This window comes from Heloderma suspectum, chromosome 5 (assembly GCF_057233095.1).
Source record: "Heloderma suspectum isolate Gila_16-S chromosome 5, 16-S_ref, whole genome shotgun sequence".
Lineage (NCBI taxonomy): Eukaryota > Metazoa > Chordata > Lepidosauria > Squamata > Helodermatidae > Heloderma > Heloderma suspectum.
Window position 1 is genome coordinate 87,114,850 of NC_139462.1, and position 21,411 is coordinate 87,136,260.

At 41.6% G+C, this 21,411-nt stretch overlaps 1 protein-coding gene across 1 annotated transcript in view; it reads right to left on the reverse strand.

Annotated features, from left to right (window-relative positions):
- SORBS2 (sorbin and SH3 domain containing 2) overlaps window positions 1–21,411 on the reverse strand; it is a 399,410-nt gene that overhangs the window by 40,701 nt on the left and 337,298 nt on the right. Inside the window, exons 17-20 of the mRNA XM_084856622.1 lie at window positions 15,007–15,090; window positions 12,199–12,255; window positions 4,963–5,012; window positions 1,402–1,589 (exon numbers count right to left, since the gene is read on the reverse strand). Coding sequence (XP_084712748.1) covers window positions 1,402–1,589; window positions 4,963–5,012; window positions 12,199–12,255; window positions 15,007–15,090 — 379 coding nt within the window. The remainder of the gene's footprint in view (window positions 1–1,401; window positions 1,590–4,962; window positions 5,013–12,198; window positions 12,256–15,006; window positions 15,091–21,411) is intronic.

The window sequence follows — 21,411 nt, forward strand, 5'->3', positions numbered from 1 at the left end:
GCCGCTGCCAGCCAGTGTCGCCAATACTGGGCTTGATGGACCAATGGTCTGACAAGGCAGCTTCCTATGTTCCTAATAGCATATGTTGTGCCATCCAGGGCCACATCATATGTTACGGCAGTAACACAGGGAACTATTTCCTTCTGACCAGGTGATGATCAGGTGAGAAGCACCTTGTTATTGCCCCTGGCTACATGATTCCAGATTTTGAAACACTACAGTAGTGGGGTGGTAAAAAGCTGCAAGAAAACAGCTTCTGTGCTGTTGTGGAAACATAACACCATACCAGAGAATTAATCAGGAAACATCAGCATGCTAACATGCATTTACCGGCATGTTTTGGTTGGTTCCTGTTTACCAGCTCTTGTGCCACCTGTTCCATCAAACTGCTTTTTAATATTAGGGGATTTAAAAAAGTGGTCTGGAGGTTCAGGGGTGGTGGTGGTTTTCAGATGAGGCTTTTATCCTGCAATCACCTGGCTTCAAACAGATAATTTTATGAGGGAGGACTAGACATTGCAGTCCTCTATTTGTAATCCTCCTGTGTTTTCCCACCACTCCTTCTTTCTTACCAGAAAAAAAATCAGTTGTGGAAAAGACAAAATAGGGGCGCAATGCTTTTTGATTGTTAGTGCTAGGAGCTGTCCATCTGGTAGCACCCTTGGAATGGATTAGAGTGCTGTGGAATTAGTAACTGATAGAAACCCACTGCTCACTGCACAGATATGGCCCATGTCAACCTACTCATTGAAGACTGTAGATCAACAAGCCAAAGAACTAGCAGAACTGTCCTGTATTAATAGATCACTCTTCATGATCAATGTGATCAGTAATTTCAGTTTAAGAGAAATGGCATTTTCCCATTCAGTTATTTCAAAGAGACAATCATTTGTGGAGCATTAGGAACAATGTACAATACATTTCTTCATATGCCATGACATAAACATTTATGATTGAGATGCGTGTCTTGATGCAAACAGTTATGTAACTGGTAAATGACAGAAACCCTCTGCTGAGTGCATAGATATGGTCTGTGACTTTAAAAATATTTCTTTAAAAACCTAGCAACTTGACTTTCTGTCAAGACAGCAACAGATGAAATGTAATTATGTGAAATGTCACAAATCACTTTCTCTTCTTGACTGAGTTGATTATAATAAAAAAAAATTAGAAGGATATTCCTGTGGAAAATCATTTAAACATCCAGATCAGGGGATGAATATGTATATAAGCACTGGATTTCTGCATCTTCCCTGTAAGCTGGATTTGGGAGATCACTGAATCTTGATTATCCGCTAGCATCCAGACTCCATCAATTGCCCATTAGTATTTTGCAGTTTACAAGCAGTAACATGTATGCAATTACTTTGCTGCTTGTTCACAAATGTGCTCATTTCTTACCTTTTGCTCTTGATGGAGAAGATGGAGAAGAGCTTGTAACAGGCTTCTTAAGTGTAGAGTATGTGCTCTGCATATCTGTCCGACCCAGGCTGGTCCGATTTGCATTTTGATCACCATGTGCCTTCTGATGCGTTACTGCAGGCTCAGACTTCCTTCTTTTCCTGTAGTCGCTTGAAGTACTTGCAGAACTAAGGAAATAAGCAATATGAGTTCCACTGCATAGGACACACCAACAAAACACCTCTTCAGTAATCAGTCAATAGACAAGCTCATTAGCGATTGCTGGCTTAATTACACACTAATACTAGAAATAAATCTAAACAAGAAGATAACAGCATAAAGTGTAGCAAACATTTCAGACATGCACCAGGCTTATTTAGTGTCCCATTCTCTTTATGTTGACAGGAGTCAGGGCTGTGGCCGGCTACAGTGACTGTTGAGCGGCCTTGACTTTTTTTATTCCTATAAGCAGGGATAAGTAATGTGCAGACCTCCAGATGTTTTGGACTACAACTCCCATTAGCCCTAGTCAGGAAAGCCAAGATGAGGCATGGTGGGAGTTGTAGGCCAAAACATCTGGAGGGCTACAACAAGTTGCCCACCCCTGCATAAACCATGCAACACAAGCCTATGATGATTCTGTTCTAGTTTCCTAGGATATCTGAGTGATTTCCTTTTACATTCTAACAACTGACTGGAAAAGGTGAAAGATGATGATCAGACTATGATATTTTGTGGCGGAATGCCCTGTGAAGCAAGTAAGGCAAAAATAAAATTTTTCACTACCATCGACAGTTTACCCTATCTCCTTTTCACTTTCAGGATCTCCCAAAACCACAGTTTTTAAAAATTATTATTATTTTATTTGTGGTATTTATATACCACTGAATATAATAAAATGTCTCAGTGGTTCACAATATTAAAATGCAATATTAAAAACACAACATTAAAACAGCATTAAAAACACTACCAACTACAGTAAAAAAAATCAAGGAGCAGTAAAATGGAGTGGCGTAATTACTTTACAGCCCAGGGAAAGCTTGGGTCAACAAGAGCGTTTTCAAGAGGCATTTGAAAGATGTCACATCTTCTGCCTCCCAAACTACATGAGGGAGGGTTTTCCAGAGGGTGAGTACCACTGCAGGGAAGGGCCACCATCTGGGTACTTCACTGTGACATTCTGTTCATTTTGGAATGACCAGCAAGGCCTCCTCTGCTGATCTGAATGGTCACCTGGGTATATATAAGAGAAGCCGGTCTGCTAGGTATCCTGGTCCGAGGCTGTTTAGGGCTTTATATGACAATAACATAACCTTGTATGTGGCTTGGTAGCTAATAGGCAGCCAGTGCCATTCTTTTAGCACAACTGTTACGTGAGCAGAGCTAGGTGTTCCAGTGAGCACCCTAGCTGCTGCATTCTGCACTAGCTGCAGGGTCTGAACCATGTGCATTGGTAGCCCCACACAGAGTGCATTGCAGTAGTCTAATTGTGAGGTTACCAGTGCATGGATCACCATGGCTAGGTTATCCCTAGCCAGGAACAGGCGTAGTTGGTGTACCAACTGAAGTTGGTAATGGACACTCTGAGCCACTGAGGTCACTTGGGCCTCCAGTCACAAAGATGGATCCAGGAGCCCCCCCAAACTATTGACCTGCTCCTTCAGAGGGAGTGCAACTCCATTCAGAACAGGCAAACACCCCAATTCCCAGACCTGGGAACTGCCAATGCATAGGGTCTCTGTCTTATTGAGATTCAGCTTCAGTTTATTAGCCTTCATCCAAGCCATAAGTGCACTGAGACACCAGTTCAGAATGTGCACAGCTCTCCCAATTCAGATGTCACAGAGAAATAGAGCTGGGTGTTGTCAGCATACTGAAGACACCTTGCTCCAAATCTCCTGATGACCACTCCCAAGAGCTTCATATAGATATTGAATAACATTGGGGACAGGATGGTGCCTTGCGGCACCGCACACTTCAACTGCCAGGGGGCTGAGGTACAGTCATCCAATGCTGTTCTCTGGAATAGCAAGTATGACTTGAACCACTGTAGAACAGTGCCTCCAACTCCCAACTCACAGAGGGGTCCAGGAGGATACCATGGTCAATGGTATTAAAAGCTGCTGAGAGATCAAGAAGAAGTAACAGGGTCACATTCCCCCTGTCCCTCTCCTGAAGAAGGTCATTCATCAGGACAACCAAGGCCGATTCCGTCCCCAAACTTGGTCCTGAACCCAGACTGGAATGGATCCAGATAATCAGTTTCATTCAAGTTTCCAGGCAAGAATGAAAAATCCAGTGGTTATATTGCTGCTATATCATGTACAGATTTATGACAGAAGGCCAATAGAGGGGTGACAGAAGGCTACAGTGAGATCTAAAACCTAGAATTCCATGGTCTATGAATTTAGCAGTTCTATTTATTTATATAGGGATTTATATGCCACTTTATAAAACAAACATTTTATAAAGTGGCTTGCAATTCACAACATAAAACAATTTAAAATCAATATATAAAAACATTTAACTAAGAGCAACAGCATAAAACAATGTCAGGGAGACCAATAAAAAGCACATTACCATGAAAAGCAGAGAGAAATGACATTACTATATATGTAGAACATCTTCCATCCTAAACCCCTATTCTCTATTCCCAGACTATGTCCAACTAAAAAAAAAAAATCATGCTGGAGAAGGAGGGAGGGAGGAAAATGGAGTCCATAGCCTACTTCGAATTGGCAGCCTTTTGTCTGCTGCAGGTCAAAGGGGAAGGGAAAAATAATCCATCCAAACTGTGATATAAATCACTTTTCTGTAGTTACCCATGTTGCCTGGTTCTCCTCTTCTGCTGTCATCTTTGCAGTGCTGCAGACATAATTAGAAGCCAGTTCTTGGCTTCTGTAAATTAAAACCAGTCCTGATTGGTAGCACCTCTCTTATCAGCTCCAAGTATTTCTCAGCCATTTTGCTGGCGAGGAATGTAAATTAGGATTCTGGAATTTCTTCATTGATTTTTGTTTTATTTTGTCCTGCTTTAAACACCAGAATGTAAATACCTAGTTGAAGTACGCTAAGTTTCATTCTGGTTAATCTGAATAAATTATAAAAACAGTGCTAGGTAGCAACACATACATTCTTTTTATTTAAAGCATCTGGCATTTTAAAAGCACAGGCTACACAAAAATTGAGCATAAAATACTTGTCCATGCTACCTAATGTTGTGACAGAGATGGCAAAAATAGAGAGCAAGGAAATCTCATGGTGTGTCACATCAGGACAAATTATACTTCACATTCAGACAGAAAAGGACAGGACTGATTATTAGATCTGCACTGAGATGGAACCTGAGCCATAAGAGTCTACAGTAGTCTAGACGAAGCAAAAACAGGGGAAAGGGGTGGAGCCTGTGCTTTAGCCAAAAAAGCTATATGGGAATGTCTGACTGAGGAAGGCCAAATGTATTTACTTTCAACTGGAAGCTGTTCTATGGATGAGCAAGGGTCTCTGTAGGGAGGTCCCCTCCCACCAAATACATGCATTGATGCATCGGGTTTTTCTTACCTAGAAGGTCTGTCCAAGCCTCTGTCTGTTGGACTGTAATATAAGGAGGTCTGTAGAGACAAACAAGCAACTCCATTACACTCTTATATTAGACTTCATGGATATTATTCATGCCAAATCTCTATGTAATAATTACCATACGAAGAACTTCCACAATGAAGCTGGAATGATTAATCACACCTAAAAAACCTTGAAAAGTTAGACAGCTTTCAAATCCATTTCAGGTCCCCTATTTCATGTTGGAGGTAAAGGTCCAGCAGCAAACAGTGCATGTTCCCAAAACGAGATATGCTATAGTTTATAGTGGAAGCTACAGAATCAAAAATAAATAAATCAGTGAATAAGAATCATAAGATATCCTCCAATTACTTACCAAAGTATTAATGTCAAATAAAGCTGGAAATTCTCTATATACACAGCTTAAATATCTATAACTTACATGGCCACTTGTTGACCTTTCAAACTTCATGTTAAGTACAAAGTTGGTCACACCATCCTACAGACTTCACTTTGCTTAAGAAGTGACGGACGAATGATCTTTGGGACTGCAAATACTTCAAACTTGTCAATATAAGTTCATTCCTTAGTGACAACTATTTTTAATCTAGTCACTTAATGGGTGTCAAAGCCTGAGCCAGAATTAGACACACATAGTACTACAGTTTGTGGGAGCTAGAAAAAGCATCATGTTTATCCCAGGGACAGCTTTTCATGGACATAAAACTATGTCATTCACATGTTAAACATATTTTACATTCAGTCTATGTAATTACAGAGATGACCTGAGGAACTGAAAATAGAGTATTCACACCATGTACTACTGTTCTTTGTAGAAAAGCAGGAGGACTTCTACAATCATACATAAATGAGAGAATGCTCTATCTCATGTTAGTCCTAATAAGAACAGACCCACTGAAATGAAAGGGACATTGGAATAACATTGGATGAAACCCATTAGATACAACCCATATCTTTAAATTAAAAGGAATGAGAGGAAGCAAACCACTACTGCATTGCATCTATGCACAAACTCATTTACTTTCAAAGAGAGGGAGAAGACCCTTTTTAAAAAACACATTACATCAAGATATAGAGGAACTCCGTAATCAAGCCTCTAGAGGTCATCCTTGTGCTGGGAGACATGGAGAAAAAGATTTCGCATTACCACTCAAGGTGGACTCCAGCTTTTAGTGACCTTGGGCACCAAAGTATCCATGTGCTCCCTCTTCCTCACTGTCCCCCCAGGGTGGATGGGGAGCTCAGAGGGAAAGAGAGGCAGGCAGGTGGATGGCTGATACTCCTCTGCCTCCTAAGCTGTTCAATAGCAATGCGCCCCTGCCAATGTGTAGACTCCTACAGATGCCTAGCAGTGCTGTCTATTGACATTAGGCCCATTACTACAACTCAGAGCTGGCATCAAGGATAGGCATGGTTGGGCATTTGCTGAGGCCCACAACCCAGCAGGGAGCCACTGGCAAGTGCCTCCTGGACTTGCTCCTTCTTTTCACCCTTGCAGCCCCCTTGTTTGCCTGCATCTTGCTCTGGCCCAGAGAATGGTGGTGGTGAGAAGGAGAAGCAGAATATGCCTCTGCCTACTTCCACACTGGTTCTCTATCTGTCAAGCAAGCAAGTGGTAGTACTGATGAGGAAGAGGATGAGGAGCGAGAGCAGCTGGTGACAATGGTGGTGAGAAGGTGCCCAAGGGCCCTCAAACATCTGGAGTCAGCACTGCCAGAACTGGCATTATTACAACCACATGCACTATATAGTAGAACAGAGGAACAAAGGAAGCTGCCATAAACCAAGACAGGCCAGCTGTCTATGTAGCCCAGTATTGTCTACTTTGACTAGTAACATCTCTCTGAGATCTCAGATAGAGATCTTTCCCATCTCCTACTATCACCTTCTAAGTGGAGATGCCAGGGATTAAATCTTGGACTTTCTGAATGCAAAGCACAGGCTCTAACACCGAGCTATGGTCCCCCCCCACCCCAGTAACAGGATCTTAAAGTAATTTGTTATCACAAGATCTATCAGGGATATTTCTCGATCAACAAATTTCAAGCAGCATACACATTAATTTATCTCCCAAAACTGATTCCCCTTGAATATCAAGGTATATAGGAAGCCTTTTTTAAAGTCATGAGCTTATTTAATCACATTTAAAGCCAGAGAAGTCCCCACCACCACCAAAAAAACCCAATCTGAACATATGCCACAACATGTATTTGAGACTGGAAAAATTCTCAACATTAAATTAACATTAATCTTTTTTTTTTTTTAAAGAAAGGGCAGCGTGTTAAGATGTAAAACATGCTCTGATTTGGGGAAGGAACAGATGCAGACGTAGATTTAAGTGAGACGAGACACTATTACATAGGCAAATGGTTCCAGTGGAATTAGAGATTGAGACACTCCTTTGAGAAGGTTAGTTCCTAATTGTGTTGAAATTCTTTGGACTTCATGCAGTATTCCTTCCAAATGTAGCTGCAGGAGCTTGCGAATGATGTTCTGTAGCCAAATTCTTAGTTATAAAGGGCATAGGAAACTATTAATAAGAAATGTACTTATTTCTTGAGCCTAGGGCTTTTGCAGGCTAAGTCTGCTTTTAAACAAAGAATTTAGGACATAAGCCTCCAGGAAGGTAGGGCTGATGTTGCAGGATAGCAGGATTCCTTAGTTTTTGTTTGTTTATTTAGAAGCAATTATACACCTGCTAGACTTCAAACTCATTCACTGGACACCATCAGGGAGTGATCTAATAGAATCATGTATGAGAAACGACAGTGGGCCAAAACATATTAAATCTGTGTCTAGCAGCTATGTCTATTTTATTTTCATTCTAGAGTAGGAATAGGTGGCCCAATCCAGATATTAAAAGCCCCCCCCCCCCATGCTAGGGTCTCAGTCTGAATCAGGGTCCTGTGCCTACTCTACAGTACACATTAAAAAAGACACAGCTGCTAGACACTCATTAAAGTAATGTCTGTTTTGGCCCTGTGCTTATGTGGGCAGGAACTATGGAAGATATTCCTAATTATCTCCTCTATTGCGCCTTGGAACTCCTCATCACAACTTCTGCTGGATTTAATCTCATGAGACTCCAACGGATCATGAGATATCTGTTGGGAAATAAGTCTAAGGGTGTGATCCTATGCATGTTTAGACAGGAAAAAGTCCTTCAATTCCCAGCATGTCCCAGCCAGTTTCTCTCTAAACATGCGTAGGATTGCTCCCTAAGTCTATGAGGGTTATTGTAAAGGCTTGGAACATTAGGGAGGCTATATGCCAAGATGGAACCTGTTAGGCCACGGTGGTTACTATGTAGTTTATTTCATGTTGTCTTTTGAAAATCTGTCCTGATAATTTTTGTTTTATTTATGTAATGTGTGTGATGTGATTTTGTTATGGTCTGCTTGAGCTTTTGTCAAATAAACTGACCGACTGATATTCAACATTCCTACAGATATTTCACCCTCCAAAACCACCACAAAGCCTGTTTTAAATGAGTTGCAGTAGCAACAAAGAGATGTACAAACCACCCTACCCCAGGAATTCAGCTAATCTTAAATATGTTTAGTTCTTAGCTTTCCTCAAAATTCTTTCAATCTTTTTGCCTTAGTACTGCTGGAATGTCCATATTTGCCTAGGTTTTTTTTTTTTAATGTGGGTGAAATTTGGTGACAACTCTATTTAGAATGGCTTCAGAAAATGAGTACTTTCAGGCAAGGCTTTTATTTTATTCACAGAATTTTACAGGGAGTCCAGACATTGTCTTTCACTTGTAACCTTTCTGTGTTTTTCCATTGCCTCTTCCATTTTTTTTCATAGCAGAAATAAATTATGGGGGAAAAGATGAAACAGAAGCACATTGATAGCACTAGGAACTCCCCATCTGGAAGCACCCAATGACTCAGCATTTTTCTCCAAATTGCTACTTGTTCCATCTACCTATGCTGCCTCTGTCTTTTCTCTCCCTCATATTGAACCCTTAAAAACAGTTCATTTTGGAACTAGCAATAAAGGGAACATTTTAAAAACTAACTTTGAGCTTTTTGATAAAAAGGCCTAGTTTTCATTCAAGCAAGGTAGAAGTACATTTCCTGCTGGTCTCAATGTCTTTCAGGGAAATGGTTTGTAAAGTCTTTGTCATCTGGCATACTAATTTTCTCATTATACACTTCCCTTTTTGATAGCTACTAATCGATTTGATGCAGTTGTCATTTAAAGATGAAAAATTAATTACCAAATGGTATTCTTAAAAGTGAAAAGTAGAAGTACATTAAAGTAGGCCAATGGCATTTGAGTGTATTAACATAATCAACGTATCTGAACGTTACCCATAGCAGTCCTTCCTTATGACGTTCTGTAATACACTACAATACAAACGTCTCCTTATCTTTGTAAATGTACTGTTGTTTGCGGGCTCAGATAGTCCTGGATTAGGAGTTCCCCCTCTTCTGGATGGGGCTGCAGTCCTCCTGAGACAACAGGTTCACCTAGACCTGAACCTGGATTAGCCAGGAATGTGGGTGTGTGTTTTTTGCTCAACTTCACCTTCTTTGCAAAAAATGAACTGTACCCTTTCCTGGAAAAATCAACACCTGACCTCAGTCATTCATACTCTTGTTACCTCCAGGTTAGATTATTGGACTTCCCTTGAAGACAGTACAGATTCTGAAACTGGTCCAGAATTGCAGTTGTGAGGGTTCTGACAGGAGCTTCCCATTCTGAGCATATGACAGCCATCTTCTGTCACCTTCACCGGTTACCAGTCTGTGTCTGGACTCAATTCAAAATGCTTGTTTTGCCCTTTCTGGGCTTAAATGACCCAGGAGAGGAACACCTCAGGGACTGTAGCCTGCCATATAAACTTTTCCAGGAGCCTTGTTCCATTTTGAAAGCTCTCTTTCTCATCCCACTGAGATAAGGCAGGTGAGTACCTCAGAAAGGACCTTCTCCGTCCTAGTGCCTTGGATCTGGAATGGTCTCCATACAATGGGTCCCTTCACTGCTTGCTTTCAGGTGGGCAGTGAAGATGATTTTATTTAGGTGAACCTTTTTAGAACCTTGATTTTATGTTTTAAATTGTATTTTATATTTTCTACCTTCTGCTGATTTTTTTAAAAAAATGTAAACTGCCTTGGGTACACTCTGGTTAAAAAAAGCAGGATGCAAATAAAATAAAATAAGGTTAGTCATCATGCTCTGGTACAGGATATATGATAAAACGTTTAAAACTTAAGATATTATTCTAATACAGGGGTGGGCTACATGTGGCCCATGGGTCCATGTGGCCCGTGCCCCCCTATGTGCAGCCCTCCCGTTGCCTTCGTAATGCCTTTAAAAAAACAAATCGGGGAAAGGAAAATAAGTTGTGGTTTCGCACCGAAATTCAGCAACAAACTGCCACAGAGGCATAGAATGGACAAATTTATTGTCTTCTTTTTCTTTTTTTTTAACCTCACCCCTGTTTTTATGATATTGAGAAGTATGGTTGGGGCAGTGCTGTCTGGGGTGGGTTTGGGTGGGGGAATTGGCCCCCAGACTGCCCAAAGTTACCCCTGTTCTATTGAATTGCTTAAGCTATTCACTACCACACATGATGAAGAGTAATACAAGGGGAGTGGAAGGGTTCTGGTGACCATACATTTTTGGTTGGTTAGTAAGGCCAGCCAAAAGTTGTGAACCTTTGAGCATCTGAATGCAATGTAGAGAATAAAGATAAGGCAGGTTTGCACAGGGAGCAGGAGGTTTATTTTAAATGTTATTTTTTAGCATTAAGTCTTAAAACCTCTTATTGAGGTCTCTTACTTCAATAGCCAAGACAAAGTATTGAGTCTGGACCCTAAGCCAAATTCTAGAACTCCTGGATCTAGTAGTCCACTTTCGCCAATTCCAGTAGATTATGTAGTTCATCAGTTCTGATGGAAACCCAGTTTCCCAGCCTCGTCAACTGGTACATCCATGATAGGGCCCTTAGTTCATGTTCCCGTAACTAACATCTCAGTGAGCTATGGCTCCCCAAATACTAATCAACAGATTGATTATGCTTATCCACACCTATTTTCCATCACATTCTACTGAAGCTATAATTGCCTCCCTGTAACAATGGCTCTTGGGCTACTTCCAGAAGAGGCTTTTAGGGTACCATCGCCCTGTCTAATTCACTTAATTTTACAGGGGGTGTGTAAGTGTGTGTCTTCCAATCAATGTCAACTTCCACTCGTAGTCCTACCGTGTTTTTCCACTGCTTCTTCCATCTTTTTCTTTACTGCAGAAAATTCCATTAAGGAAAAAAGAAGACAAAATTGCTGCACAATACCTTCTGATCACTAGTGTTAGGAGCCCTGGTTTTTTCTTTTCTTTATTGCTTGTTGCTTCTGAGGAGCAGGAACCAAGGGGGACTGGGAAATGCCACTCAGATGCCCTTTCCATCTGATGCTGCAACAAAAGTGCTGACCGCATTTGGAGGGACATGGACTAGAACAGCCTTCCCCTCCAGATGTGTTGGAGTATGATTCCCAACATTCCCAGCCAGCCTGGACAATCCAGCAAGGTCATTCTGATGTTCCTTATATTAAAAAGTGTTGCCTTTGGCAGTCTGGTGATAAAGATGGTGTTGCTATGGGTGTTTTGGTGGATAGATCCTTGGCATCTACATATATAATTTCCTAGAAGTTTAAAAAGTTATAACTCTACTTATTTTAGAATGATTTTTAAAACTATATTTAATTTGGAATTTTTTTTTGCATGACTATGGGTGTCTCTACATTAGAGAAAAAACCCACAGTCCTACCAGGCTTTCTTTGTTGTGGAGCCTTTCTGCATTTACTGTAGGCTCCCAGATGGCGACCACATGACTGCTGAGAGGGGAAGTTTTCAATATTCCATAGTTCTCAGTGAAATATTTAGTAGCTGTTGAATAGCACAATGACAAATGTACACATTGGAGAAAATCCAGAATATATTTAAATACCTCATATCTCTGGAACTATTTAACATGGGATAACTGGGAAATTCCGTTGGATGTGCCCTGAAAGTTGACGATGTCATGAAAAGGACCCGCAAACTTCCATGAGTGACCCACCATGAGTGTGCGATAAAAGCTTCATGTGATGGTGCCTTGTATATAGGTGAGCACTACAGAGCACCCAAATCAAAGAGAACTCATGACTTCAACACCCATGTGGTTTCCAAGTTTAATAATCTATAGAAGAAACATGCTTGATTTACCTCATTGGAAAGACCTGGAGGATTGTCTTGAACATAATCCAAAAGCTTTTTAGGAGGCTGCATCATATAAGCAGAATTGCGAGATGAAATGGAGGAGAATCAATGGCAGCAAGGAATGAAACATGTGGAGAAGGTGACATAGTTAGAAACCGAGTGCTGACAGATTACAAGAGTGGTACAAACATAGCAAAATGGGAGGAGTAGACTGGGATGAAGAATGTGACAGTAGCTATCCAGTCATCTGAATGAACCTTCGGTTATTGCAGTTAGTAAAACTATAGTTCAGATAAAACCAATAATGGTAGGGAAAAAACACACACAGCTGACCATGCTCACTGGTTCCTATATATGTCTCTTAGTGTGAGGATAAAGCTTTCTGGGCATCTATGGGATGCCAATTATCTATGTTCAGCTGTGCTCCACTATCTTCATTCATTTTGCTGGACTTGAGTGGAAGTTGGCTGTGGAATGTGAGCACCAATGATGGGATTCATTTCAGATCTTCCTCCCTATACAGATGAAGGATAATAAACAGTTGTCTTGAAATCAGGATAAAAAGCGGCTAAAATGGGTTCATGTAGTGTGAAAATGAAAGTGTATTTGGGCTAGGCTTCTGGAGCAAAAATAATAAACCCTATTGCTTAAAACAATTCGTTAAACAAAGTAAATGGTTAAATATCTGGAGGTTATATGTTTGAGATGGAGGGTCCAAAGTAGATTGAGACTGAGGGTCCGAAGTGAATGCATAGCTTCCACCAAAACCAGCAGCCATGAGTCTAGTTCTCCATTCCCCTCTGTCAGGTCTAGAATAGGTATGGGGTACCTCCAAGCCTGTGGGCTGGATACAGCCCATGGGGGTTCCTCATCCAGGCTGCCAGCTTTTTCCCAGGCTCTGCTCCTTCTCCCCAGGCAGGGAAAAGCTGCTGATCCAGATATAAGAGCTTTTCCCTGCTCCGCACTGATAACAGGAGCTCAGAAATGCCCTTCCTCCTCAGCTAATCTGCACAGATGAGTGAATTCTGCTATATGTTACAGAAGGGGAGGCAGAGCTTAACAGTTCTGTTGCTTTCAGTGGCAGTTGCATACTTAGCAGAACGTCTAAGTTTGGCCATCGGTTGCATGGAGATGACCTGTTGACAAAGTAACTGCTGCTCCTAGGAAATGAAAAGGCCCTCAGTAAGGCAATACATAATGAAGGCTTCAAAACATCAGACTATCATGTGACAACTTAATCATCAGCTGAACATCATGGTTGTCTGAATCCAAACCTAGTGGTATGATGAAAAGTCTGATTCTGGCAACATGCAGTGAAACCCCATCAGTGAATTCTCAAAGATGTTCCTTATCTGTTCTAGGAATAGGCTTCTCTTCCTGTGGTTTGGTTTTGAAATGGGGTTTGGCATGTGTTATCTTTATTCTGATGGGACTCTTCTTTCTGCAGAAGGGGAAGCTGGCCAGTTCTTAGCGTAATGGAGATGACGGGGAGTGGGTGGGTGATAGATGAGATGCCCCCTTTCTGGATTGAATCTGGAGATGGATAAAGTAGGAAAGTTCCCTGCAAAATATTGTGATTACAAACAACAATGCAAGAGGAAGTCCCCCCCCCCATGCTTTCCAAAGGTGTCATTGCCTGGCTGCTCTCTTAGGGCAGCTTTGGACATTACTGAAAGGCAACAACCTGGGCAAGCTGGTCTGGTTATCTCCCCGGAGGGCACTGAGGAGCACCTAAGAGCAGCTTAGGACATGATCACAAGAGCCTCAGGCTACTGGGAGGTGCATTGCTGAGCAGCTGCAAATTCACTAGCTTAATGGCCATCTGAAACTCTCACATTTTCCCCACTCATGGTCCCTTTTACATGTTGCAGCAGCAATCATTATGCATCCAGGTGGCAGTGGACCCCATAATATCTGAAGATGCTCCTAAGTGCTCTTTGCTTCCCTCATGGGAGATAACAGCATAAGCTTGCTGGTGTCTGGCATCAGAAAACTGACATATGAAGAGAAGGGAGCCTCTTGTCATGTCTGAGCACTTCTTTTATGTTAAATGGCTTTGTCTTTCTGCAATAGAGACAAGATCCCATATAACTGTGCACTAGACTGTACTAGCAATGACTCTCCTGGTTAAATCTAAGTTACCAATAACTAGTTTAGTTAACTGTAATACATGATGCTCTATTTGCAACTTAACATTACCTTTAGATCACTAGCAATAGCAACCAGTACATACAAATTAGAGATGATCACCAGTGTTTCAACAGGTTAAAGGAATCATTTAGCAAAAATACAAAAGGGAGTTTGCTGGTCGTCCAACTTGGGTAGTCATTCTAAGGAAACAGCCCTATCAGCTATGATGGGATCCCCAACCCGCCAAATGAAATGTATATATGGCAACTGGAATACATTAAAAACATACATAAACACCAATGACAGGGTGTGTTAATTATTGCTTTCTTAATTGACTGAAGCACATTAATTCAAACCTAAGGTGGAATCCAATTAAATCTTTCCTCTGATGGAACTGCTTCTAGTGGTGAAACTGGGAAGGGGGGGGGAATTCTCTCTCCCCTTTGCAGCCCTTTGCACACTCTCAAAATCTATTCTGAAGGATTGGGGGACCCTCCAGAGCCAATTTCAAGAGTTCGGGGAGGGGGCTTCTAGGAGGAGGAGAGAAGGAAAAGGTCCCAGTGCATGAGTGGACTTTTGCTCTCACATTGTTGGATTCTGCCTCTTACCATTTTGGATCTAGAAATGTGAGCACTGGACCTTAGTTTCCTAAAGTTTATATATTAATAGTCTAGCCTCACTTACCGGGCGTCCAAACTCCAGCTCTGAAAAGAATTTATACCAGGGTTCATTTTCTAAATCTATGTCATCTGGGTTTATGCGATCAGTCTGGAAGAGTTGTGAAGGAAAAAGGGAAGGAAAAGGCACACACTGATCAAAGTGTTGGAAATGACATGTCATGCTGATGACATACAAACATTAACACAAATAATAGGAGAGAAAGGGGGTGAAACTAAAACAAAGGAATGGAGGAGGGAATTTCATGGTGAAATGAGATTTGATTTGAGAGTTGTCACACACTGGTTGTTTGAACTCTTCCTTTTCAGCATCCTCCAAACAGTTGTTGTGCACACACAATATAGAAAAATGATGCGCTTAAAAATATTCTTGACAATATGGAAGCATAAGATTATATAGGACCACTATGGGTTGTTTTTTTTTAAGAGCTTGTTGTACAACAAATAGAAGCACTGATTGCTTGCTTTCACGTTTGTCATTTTGTATGAATAAAGATTCCTAGTTTTTAAAAAAATGCTTTCTGCTTTATTATCAGTTTAGACAAACGTTATACAGGCTAATCAATAGTAGTTAAAGGTGCATGATTTGGACCAATTATTTGGGCCACCCAAGGAAAACATGTTAATTTTGCATTTTAAAGCCAAGCACATAGAAGTAGTATGCAGCATGTCAACAGCTCACATACTCTCAGCCTCTGTAAAACAAACTATGCATATAATATTGATGGGTCTGTATGTAGAAACAGGTTCTGGACACTTGTAAAAAGCGATTCAGAGAGATGGCAGCTATAATATAGCATCCAGGGGTAAGCAGTCAATTGGTGCTGTCAATTCTGAAAGCACTTACCATTTCTTAGGGAGGGGAGAATAAATCCTGCCACCCATTCCTACTCTACCCCTCCAATAGATTATCAGTACCAATTATCCTTCTACATAGTCAAGATCACATAGATTGGGTCCTATATACTAGGACCAGGGTGACCTGGTTCAAATCCCCCTAAGTTCAAAACCTCACTCAGGCACGATGCTTACTAATTAATTGGTTAGATTAAATCAATTAAAAATTAACTGGCTAAAAATGTGCCCTCGATTTATCAGGTGCAGTGGTTAGAGATTAACATCCCCGATCAGCCATGAAGCTCACTGGGTGATCCTGGGCCACTCTCTCTCTCAGCCTCATCTACCTCACAGGGTTGTTGTGAGAATAAGAAATGAGGGTGGGGGAAGGACCATGTATACATCCTTGGAGGAAGGGGAGTATAAAATGTAATAAAAACTAAAAGTATTGTGGTAACTATTGTGATAAAAGTATGGTGATACTTTTTACTGGCAATTTAATATCATCCCTCCAGCTCACCCATTTACCTCTAGTGGGAATGGTATGTGAGGATGTCAGCAACTGCTGACTTGGGGTATCTACTAAGCGTCAGTTGTCTGTCTTTAGGATACATTCTTAAGAGTTGTGAACTATATTTCCCCTTTTTAGGGCATCACAAATATATAGTAAATAATGCACCATAGTCATGGGACACATCCGTTTGATTTACTGATTGCGCAGTAGAGGGCAGCAGGAAACAGGAGCTCTGCTCTCTCTGCCTGTTGCAGTAGCTCAGCTATGCTAATACGCCGTAGCTGTACAACTCTGCTTGTAGCTGAGCTCCACCTTTCAAGACAACGTGTTCATACCCAAAGTATCAGAGTTCTGGCAACATGATTCTCACCAGAAGCAGTACAAGTCTCAAATAGCACCTTACATCCTATCTCCCACGTGCAAGGATGAGCAGTACAAGAGCTATTGATTTTCCATTTGCCCCCGCTGTTGAGTATCTTTCTTCACCTTGGCACTATAATTCTATCTGCTGTTTTTATGATGGTTATATTATTTTTAATGAATGCTGTTTTTAAATAAGATCCTGTAAACCATTATGGGACTCATATGTAGGTGAAAAAAATGAGATTAAAATGTTTTAAATAAAGCATCATTCTTACAGAGCAATTCAGAAATAGTCGCACTGGATATTCCTTTACCTTTTTGCACACCCAGAGAACAAATGCCCTGAACTTGTGAACTACTGGCTCAGAGCGGCAGCTTACAAGCACAGATGCTATTAGTTACCACTAGCTCAACACCACAACATACATTAGTGCATGAGTGCCAGAGCAAGCATTCCCAGGATTCCCCTCTCTTTCATTCATTGCCATCCCACAAAATCCAGTCTAACTGCCAGTCACTAAAGATTCTGGTTCTGCAGTACTGGTGGCTGGTGTCCACTGGGACTGGTAGCATGGAGGGCAAGGAGGCCAATGGTACACATAGATAGAGCCAAAGATAGGTGGAGCCCATTAATTGCAGGTTTGCCCTCCTTCTCCTCCCTTGTAATGATACTAAGCACCACAGTACAATTCTTTTACACCTAGCAGCTAACTGGACTTATGAATAGACGCTAACCTTGGTTCAGCAGGCTTGCATGCTGTCATATTTGATTCTCTGCTGGGAAAAATGGTGGGGCCTCCACTACCCCTTCTAGCCACCCAGAAGAGTGCCTTTTCCCCCCACTGAGCAAGGGCACCCCTTACCCCTACACCCTCCCGAAAGGCAATGCTTCCTGCCCCTGCCCTGATTCCCCACATTTCTCTTTTTTAGAAATTAAAAACGGTGCCACCAACTCCCTTGCAAATAATACTGTACACACTTAAGTAACCACCTCAGGCACTGGAATGCTAGTTCATTGGCCAGAGGCTCCTGACACCCTTCTGTGTCCTTGATTGGTCAATTGATTCCATAAGAATCCACTGACCAGGCCTGTTACTCACTACCCCCTCCTCCTCCTTCTCCTCCTCTTTCTATTGCTTCTTCATGGGTGGAAATGACCTCCACCCATGAAGAGTCTCCTGTACCTTTAAGGGGAGAAAATACCATGTGCCTGAGTGAGACTTGCCTGCTGAGTTCCACAAAGACAAGACTGAGACTAAGGAGGAGGCTGACAGCCAATGCCACCCCCTAGCCTAGTTGTAAGTAAGGGGGCAGGCTGGATGGGGTGCCCTTTCACACTTATGAACCAGCCTCTCTGGTCTGCAGCAAGTGCTAGCTGCTGTAGCCCAGCTAACTGCTGGATTTTTCCATGTTTAGTTGCCATTAGTTTATACACCAGACATAACGGTGGTGGCTCTACTATGCACAAAGCTTATTCCCCGCTCCATCTGTAATTTTTTTCTTTAACAAAGAGCTATTCCATGGCAAACTGAAAGGCTTGGTTCAGACATAATGATCTTGGTCCAATGCAACATGGTTTATCGGTCCGAGAATGAGCGCTGTACCAATGTGCACCTTCCTTCCCATCCCTCTTCCCTTCTCTTGAATGCTCTAAGGCAAGACTTCCAGGGTTTGTTAAGCCACAGTTTCCCATTACAGGCAAACCAGGAAACTCTGGCTTAAACTCTTGACTGCAAACCAGGATTGCAAACCTGCGGGGGCAAAGAACTGATCCTGTGTTTGGGCCTCTTGTCCCATGTCTGTTTTCTACTCAGTCTGGACATTGGTCTATCTAGTCTATCTTCCCAACAATGGCCAGCCAAATGTGCCTGGAAGCTCACAAGCAAAGCACAAGGGTCACAATCTTTCCCTATCCCACCTCCTCATACTACTCTGAACAATGGGGGTCCATGTAACTATGGCGGCTAATAGGAGAGGCCACCATGGGCAGAGCTGGAGAGGAAGAGGCAGGAGGGGCTTTGAGCTGAGGGAAGGTGAGGCAGGAGTGGGTTGGCACAGTGGGTGGGACTTGTAGCAGTCTCCTTTTGGGGGTCACCTGCCACCAGTGTCCAAATGCAACAGAATGGGAAGATCTTTTTCTCCTCTTACAAAAACTTGAAGGGAGCTAGCTAATCAAGCAGTGAGTGAGTTCCATGGAGCAGGGAAAAAAACACAGCTGTTCCTTGAAACAGCCAATCAGGCTCAAGCCCATTTTGATTTAGCCTTTCATTATAAATGCATTTTGCTTTCCTACTTAAATATACATTGAACATGCATATCAAGAAGGTTGGACATGAAACATGGCTGGAGAAATCAGAAGGTGACTCTGAACTCTTGATGGGTTATAGCCTATATTATGCTAGCGAGACAAAAAAAAAGTTGGCATTTTTCTGGTAGTGGTTGCACAACCAGTAGCAGAAGAACAAGCACAGCTAGCACAAGCAACACCTAGCCTAATGAAGTTGTAACAAGTTCTGTAATGCCTTGTAGAATGGCTTGCAGAATGCCTTGTGCAATACCTTGTGGAATGACTTGTGGAACAGTTTGTGGAATTACTTGTTTAATACCATATGTAATGCCTTGTGAAACAACTTGCACAAGCAGAATCAATTGGATTTGACACTTGGACAAGGAAGAAAATGGGGGTTCTGCAAGGACTAGCAGCTTTCCATGACTGGAATGGCACCACTGGATACAACCCCAAGCGTTCAAGATATCTGGCACATTGTCTATGCCAGATGTGTGAATGTTCTAGAAGGATATCTGGACTAATATGTAGATTAGCTTTTAAATATATTCAGTATTGTGTGCAACTGAAATACACTCACTCAACTGGTTTATTAGCTTACTGATTGGCACAATTTCTGCACAGAGTTCTTAGCCCATCACAGTCTGATCAGAGGGCAGTGAGTGAATGTTGGCTTTCTGACCCTTTGAACACACTACACGTATACAAAAGCTATTTTTGCAACATGAGATTTTTTTTTTTTTTGCACTCGTCGCTCCATAAATTCAGCTATGTGTGTAAACAAGACAGTAAAAAATTATCTAACTTGATCTGGACAGTCAAAATGCAAGATGTTGTATCTGCATAAATGAAGAGGCAATTGAGATCTCAAATAAAACAGGCTCTGAGTGCTTGTCTCCACTTTTTGTCCTGGTACTAATTTACACATACTTCCTCTCCCCTCCTTTGGAGAGGGCTGCTGAGAAGGACTGCGAGCTAATCTTTGGGGTTTACTTCTAAAATAACACGGATGTTTATGTATGGATACAACTGTACCCATGCACACACCTTCCAGAGAAATTGAGATGGTGGTGGGAAACCATGAAAGGGGATTTGGGGTTGGACTCAATGATCTTCTAGGCCCCTTCCAACCCTACTATTCTATGATTCTGTGATTGTGAAGAAGCCAGGGTTGTGGAAGATAAGATTATTTCCTTCATCCACTCTTGTGTGGTAATCGAGTGTATTTGTGCAAAAGCAGCTTCAAAAATATTTTTTTAAGGGAAAAAAAGCTCTGATAATTGTAGCATATTTGCTGTTGACCACACAAACTACCCAAAATATAGGCACACACACAAGGCTTGGTTCATAACCAAATACATCCTATTATGTAACACAAGTAAAACCAGTAAGCAGTATTGAACAGCAGATTTAATATAACCAGCTGCAGAGTGACATAGACTTACTCAGCTAGGCAACAATAAGGAAGGAGGAGACAGTAGGACAATGGCTAGGAACAGTGACATTACAAATCATTTGTCCAGACCAATCATATGAAGGATATTTATTCCTCTTATGAAGACAGCAGTGTATGTATGTGTGCAGATAGAAGTATGGGGCAATGCATGAAAATTAGTCGCAGGACAACAAGTGATAAATGGAAATGACATGCTACAAGGAACATTGACCAAACCCTAGCTTTCAAGTGTGAGAGAAAAACAACCAGGGAGCAGAGTGCTAAATAGGGGCAAGTCAGTAATAGGTCAGGAGAGAAAATGCAAAGTGCACCGGATTCTTGTGCTATTCATAATTCATTTAAGGCACAATCCTATGCATGTTTAGACAGAAAAAAGTCCTACAAAAATGTCCTACACGGCTGCCTAGGGCACGATTTTTTCGGTCAAAACATGCATAGCATTGTGCCCTTAAGTGCCTATATTCCATGTTCTCTGTCAAAACTACATTCAAAGAGAAACACAGTGCAAAAGATAACCATGAAAACCATTTTAAAAAAAATCCACATTAATAACTTTCAATAATGGCAGAATGCATTAAAACAATGAGGCTGCCAATTTATTTTGCCCCAACTGGAGACTGAGAAAAAGTGGAGAGGAAGAGTATCACGTATCGTATGCCCATGTATGGGCTCATCAGAGGAAAGGTGAGATATAAATATAACAAATGCATACATACATACTAGTTGTGGGATGTGGACCATGTTTATATTGTCTTGCCATATTAATTAAAGACTAATGTGAAAAGGCTCAGCAAAATGAGGGCTTCAGCAATTCTGCAAAACTGACTTTGCAGAAAAAACAACAAAGATAGCTGCATCGGTCCATGAGGGGAATTTTTTTTCCAAAGTTGGGGTACACCTCTATTAAGGACAATCAAAGGTCACAAAAGAGTGTGCGCGCTTTCAAGTTCTCCAG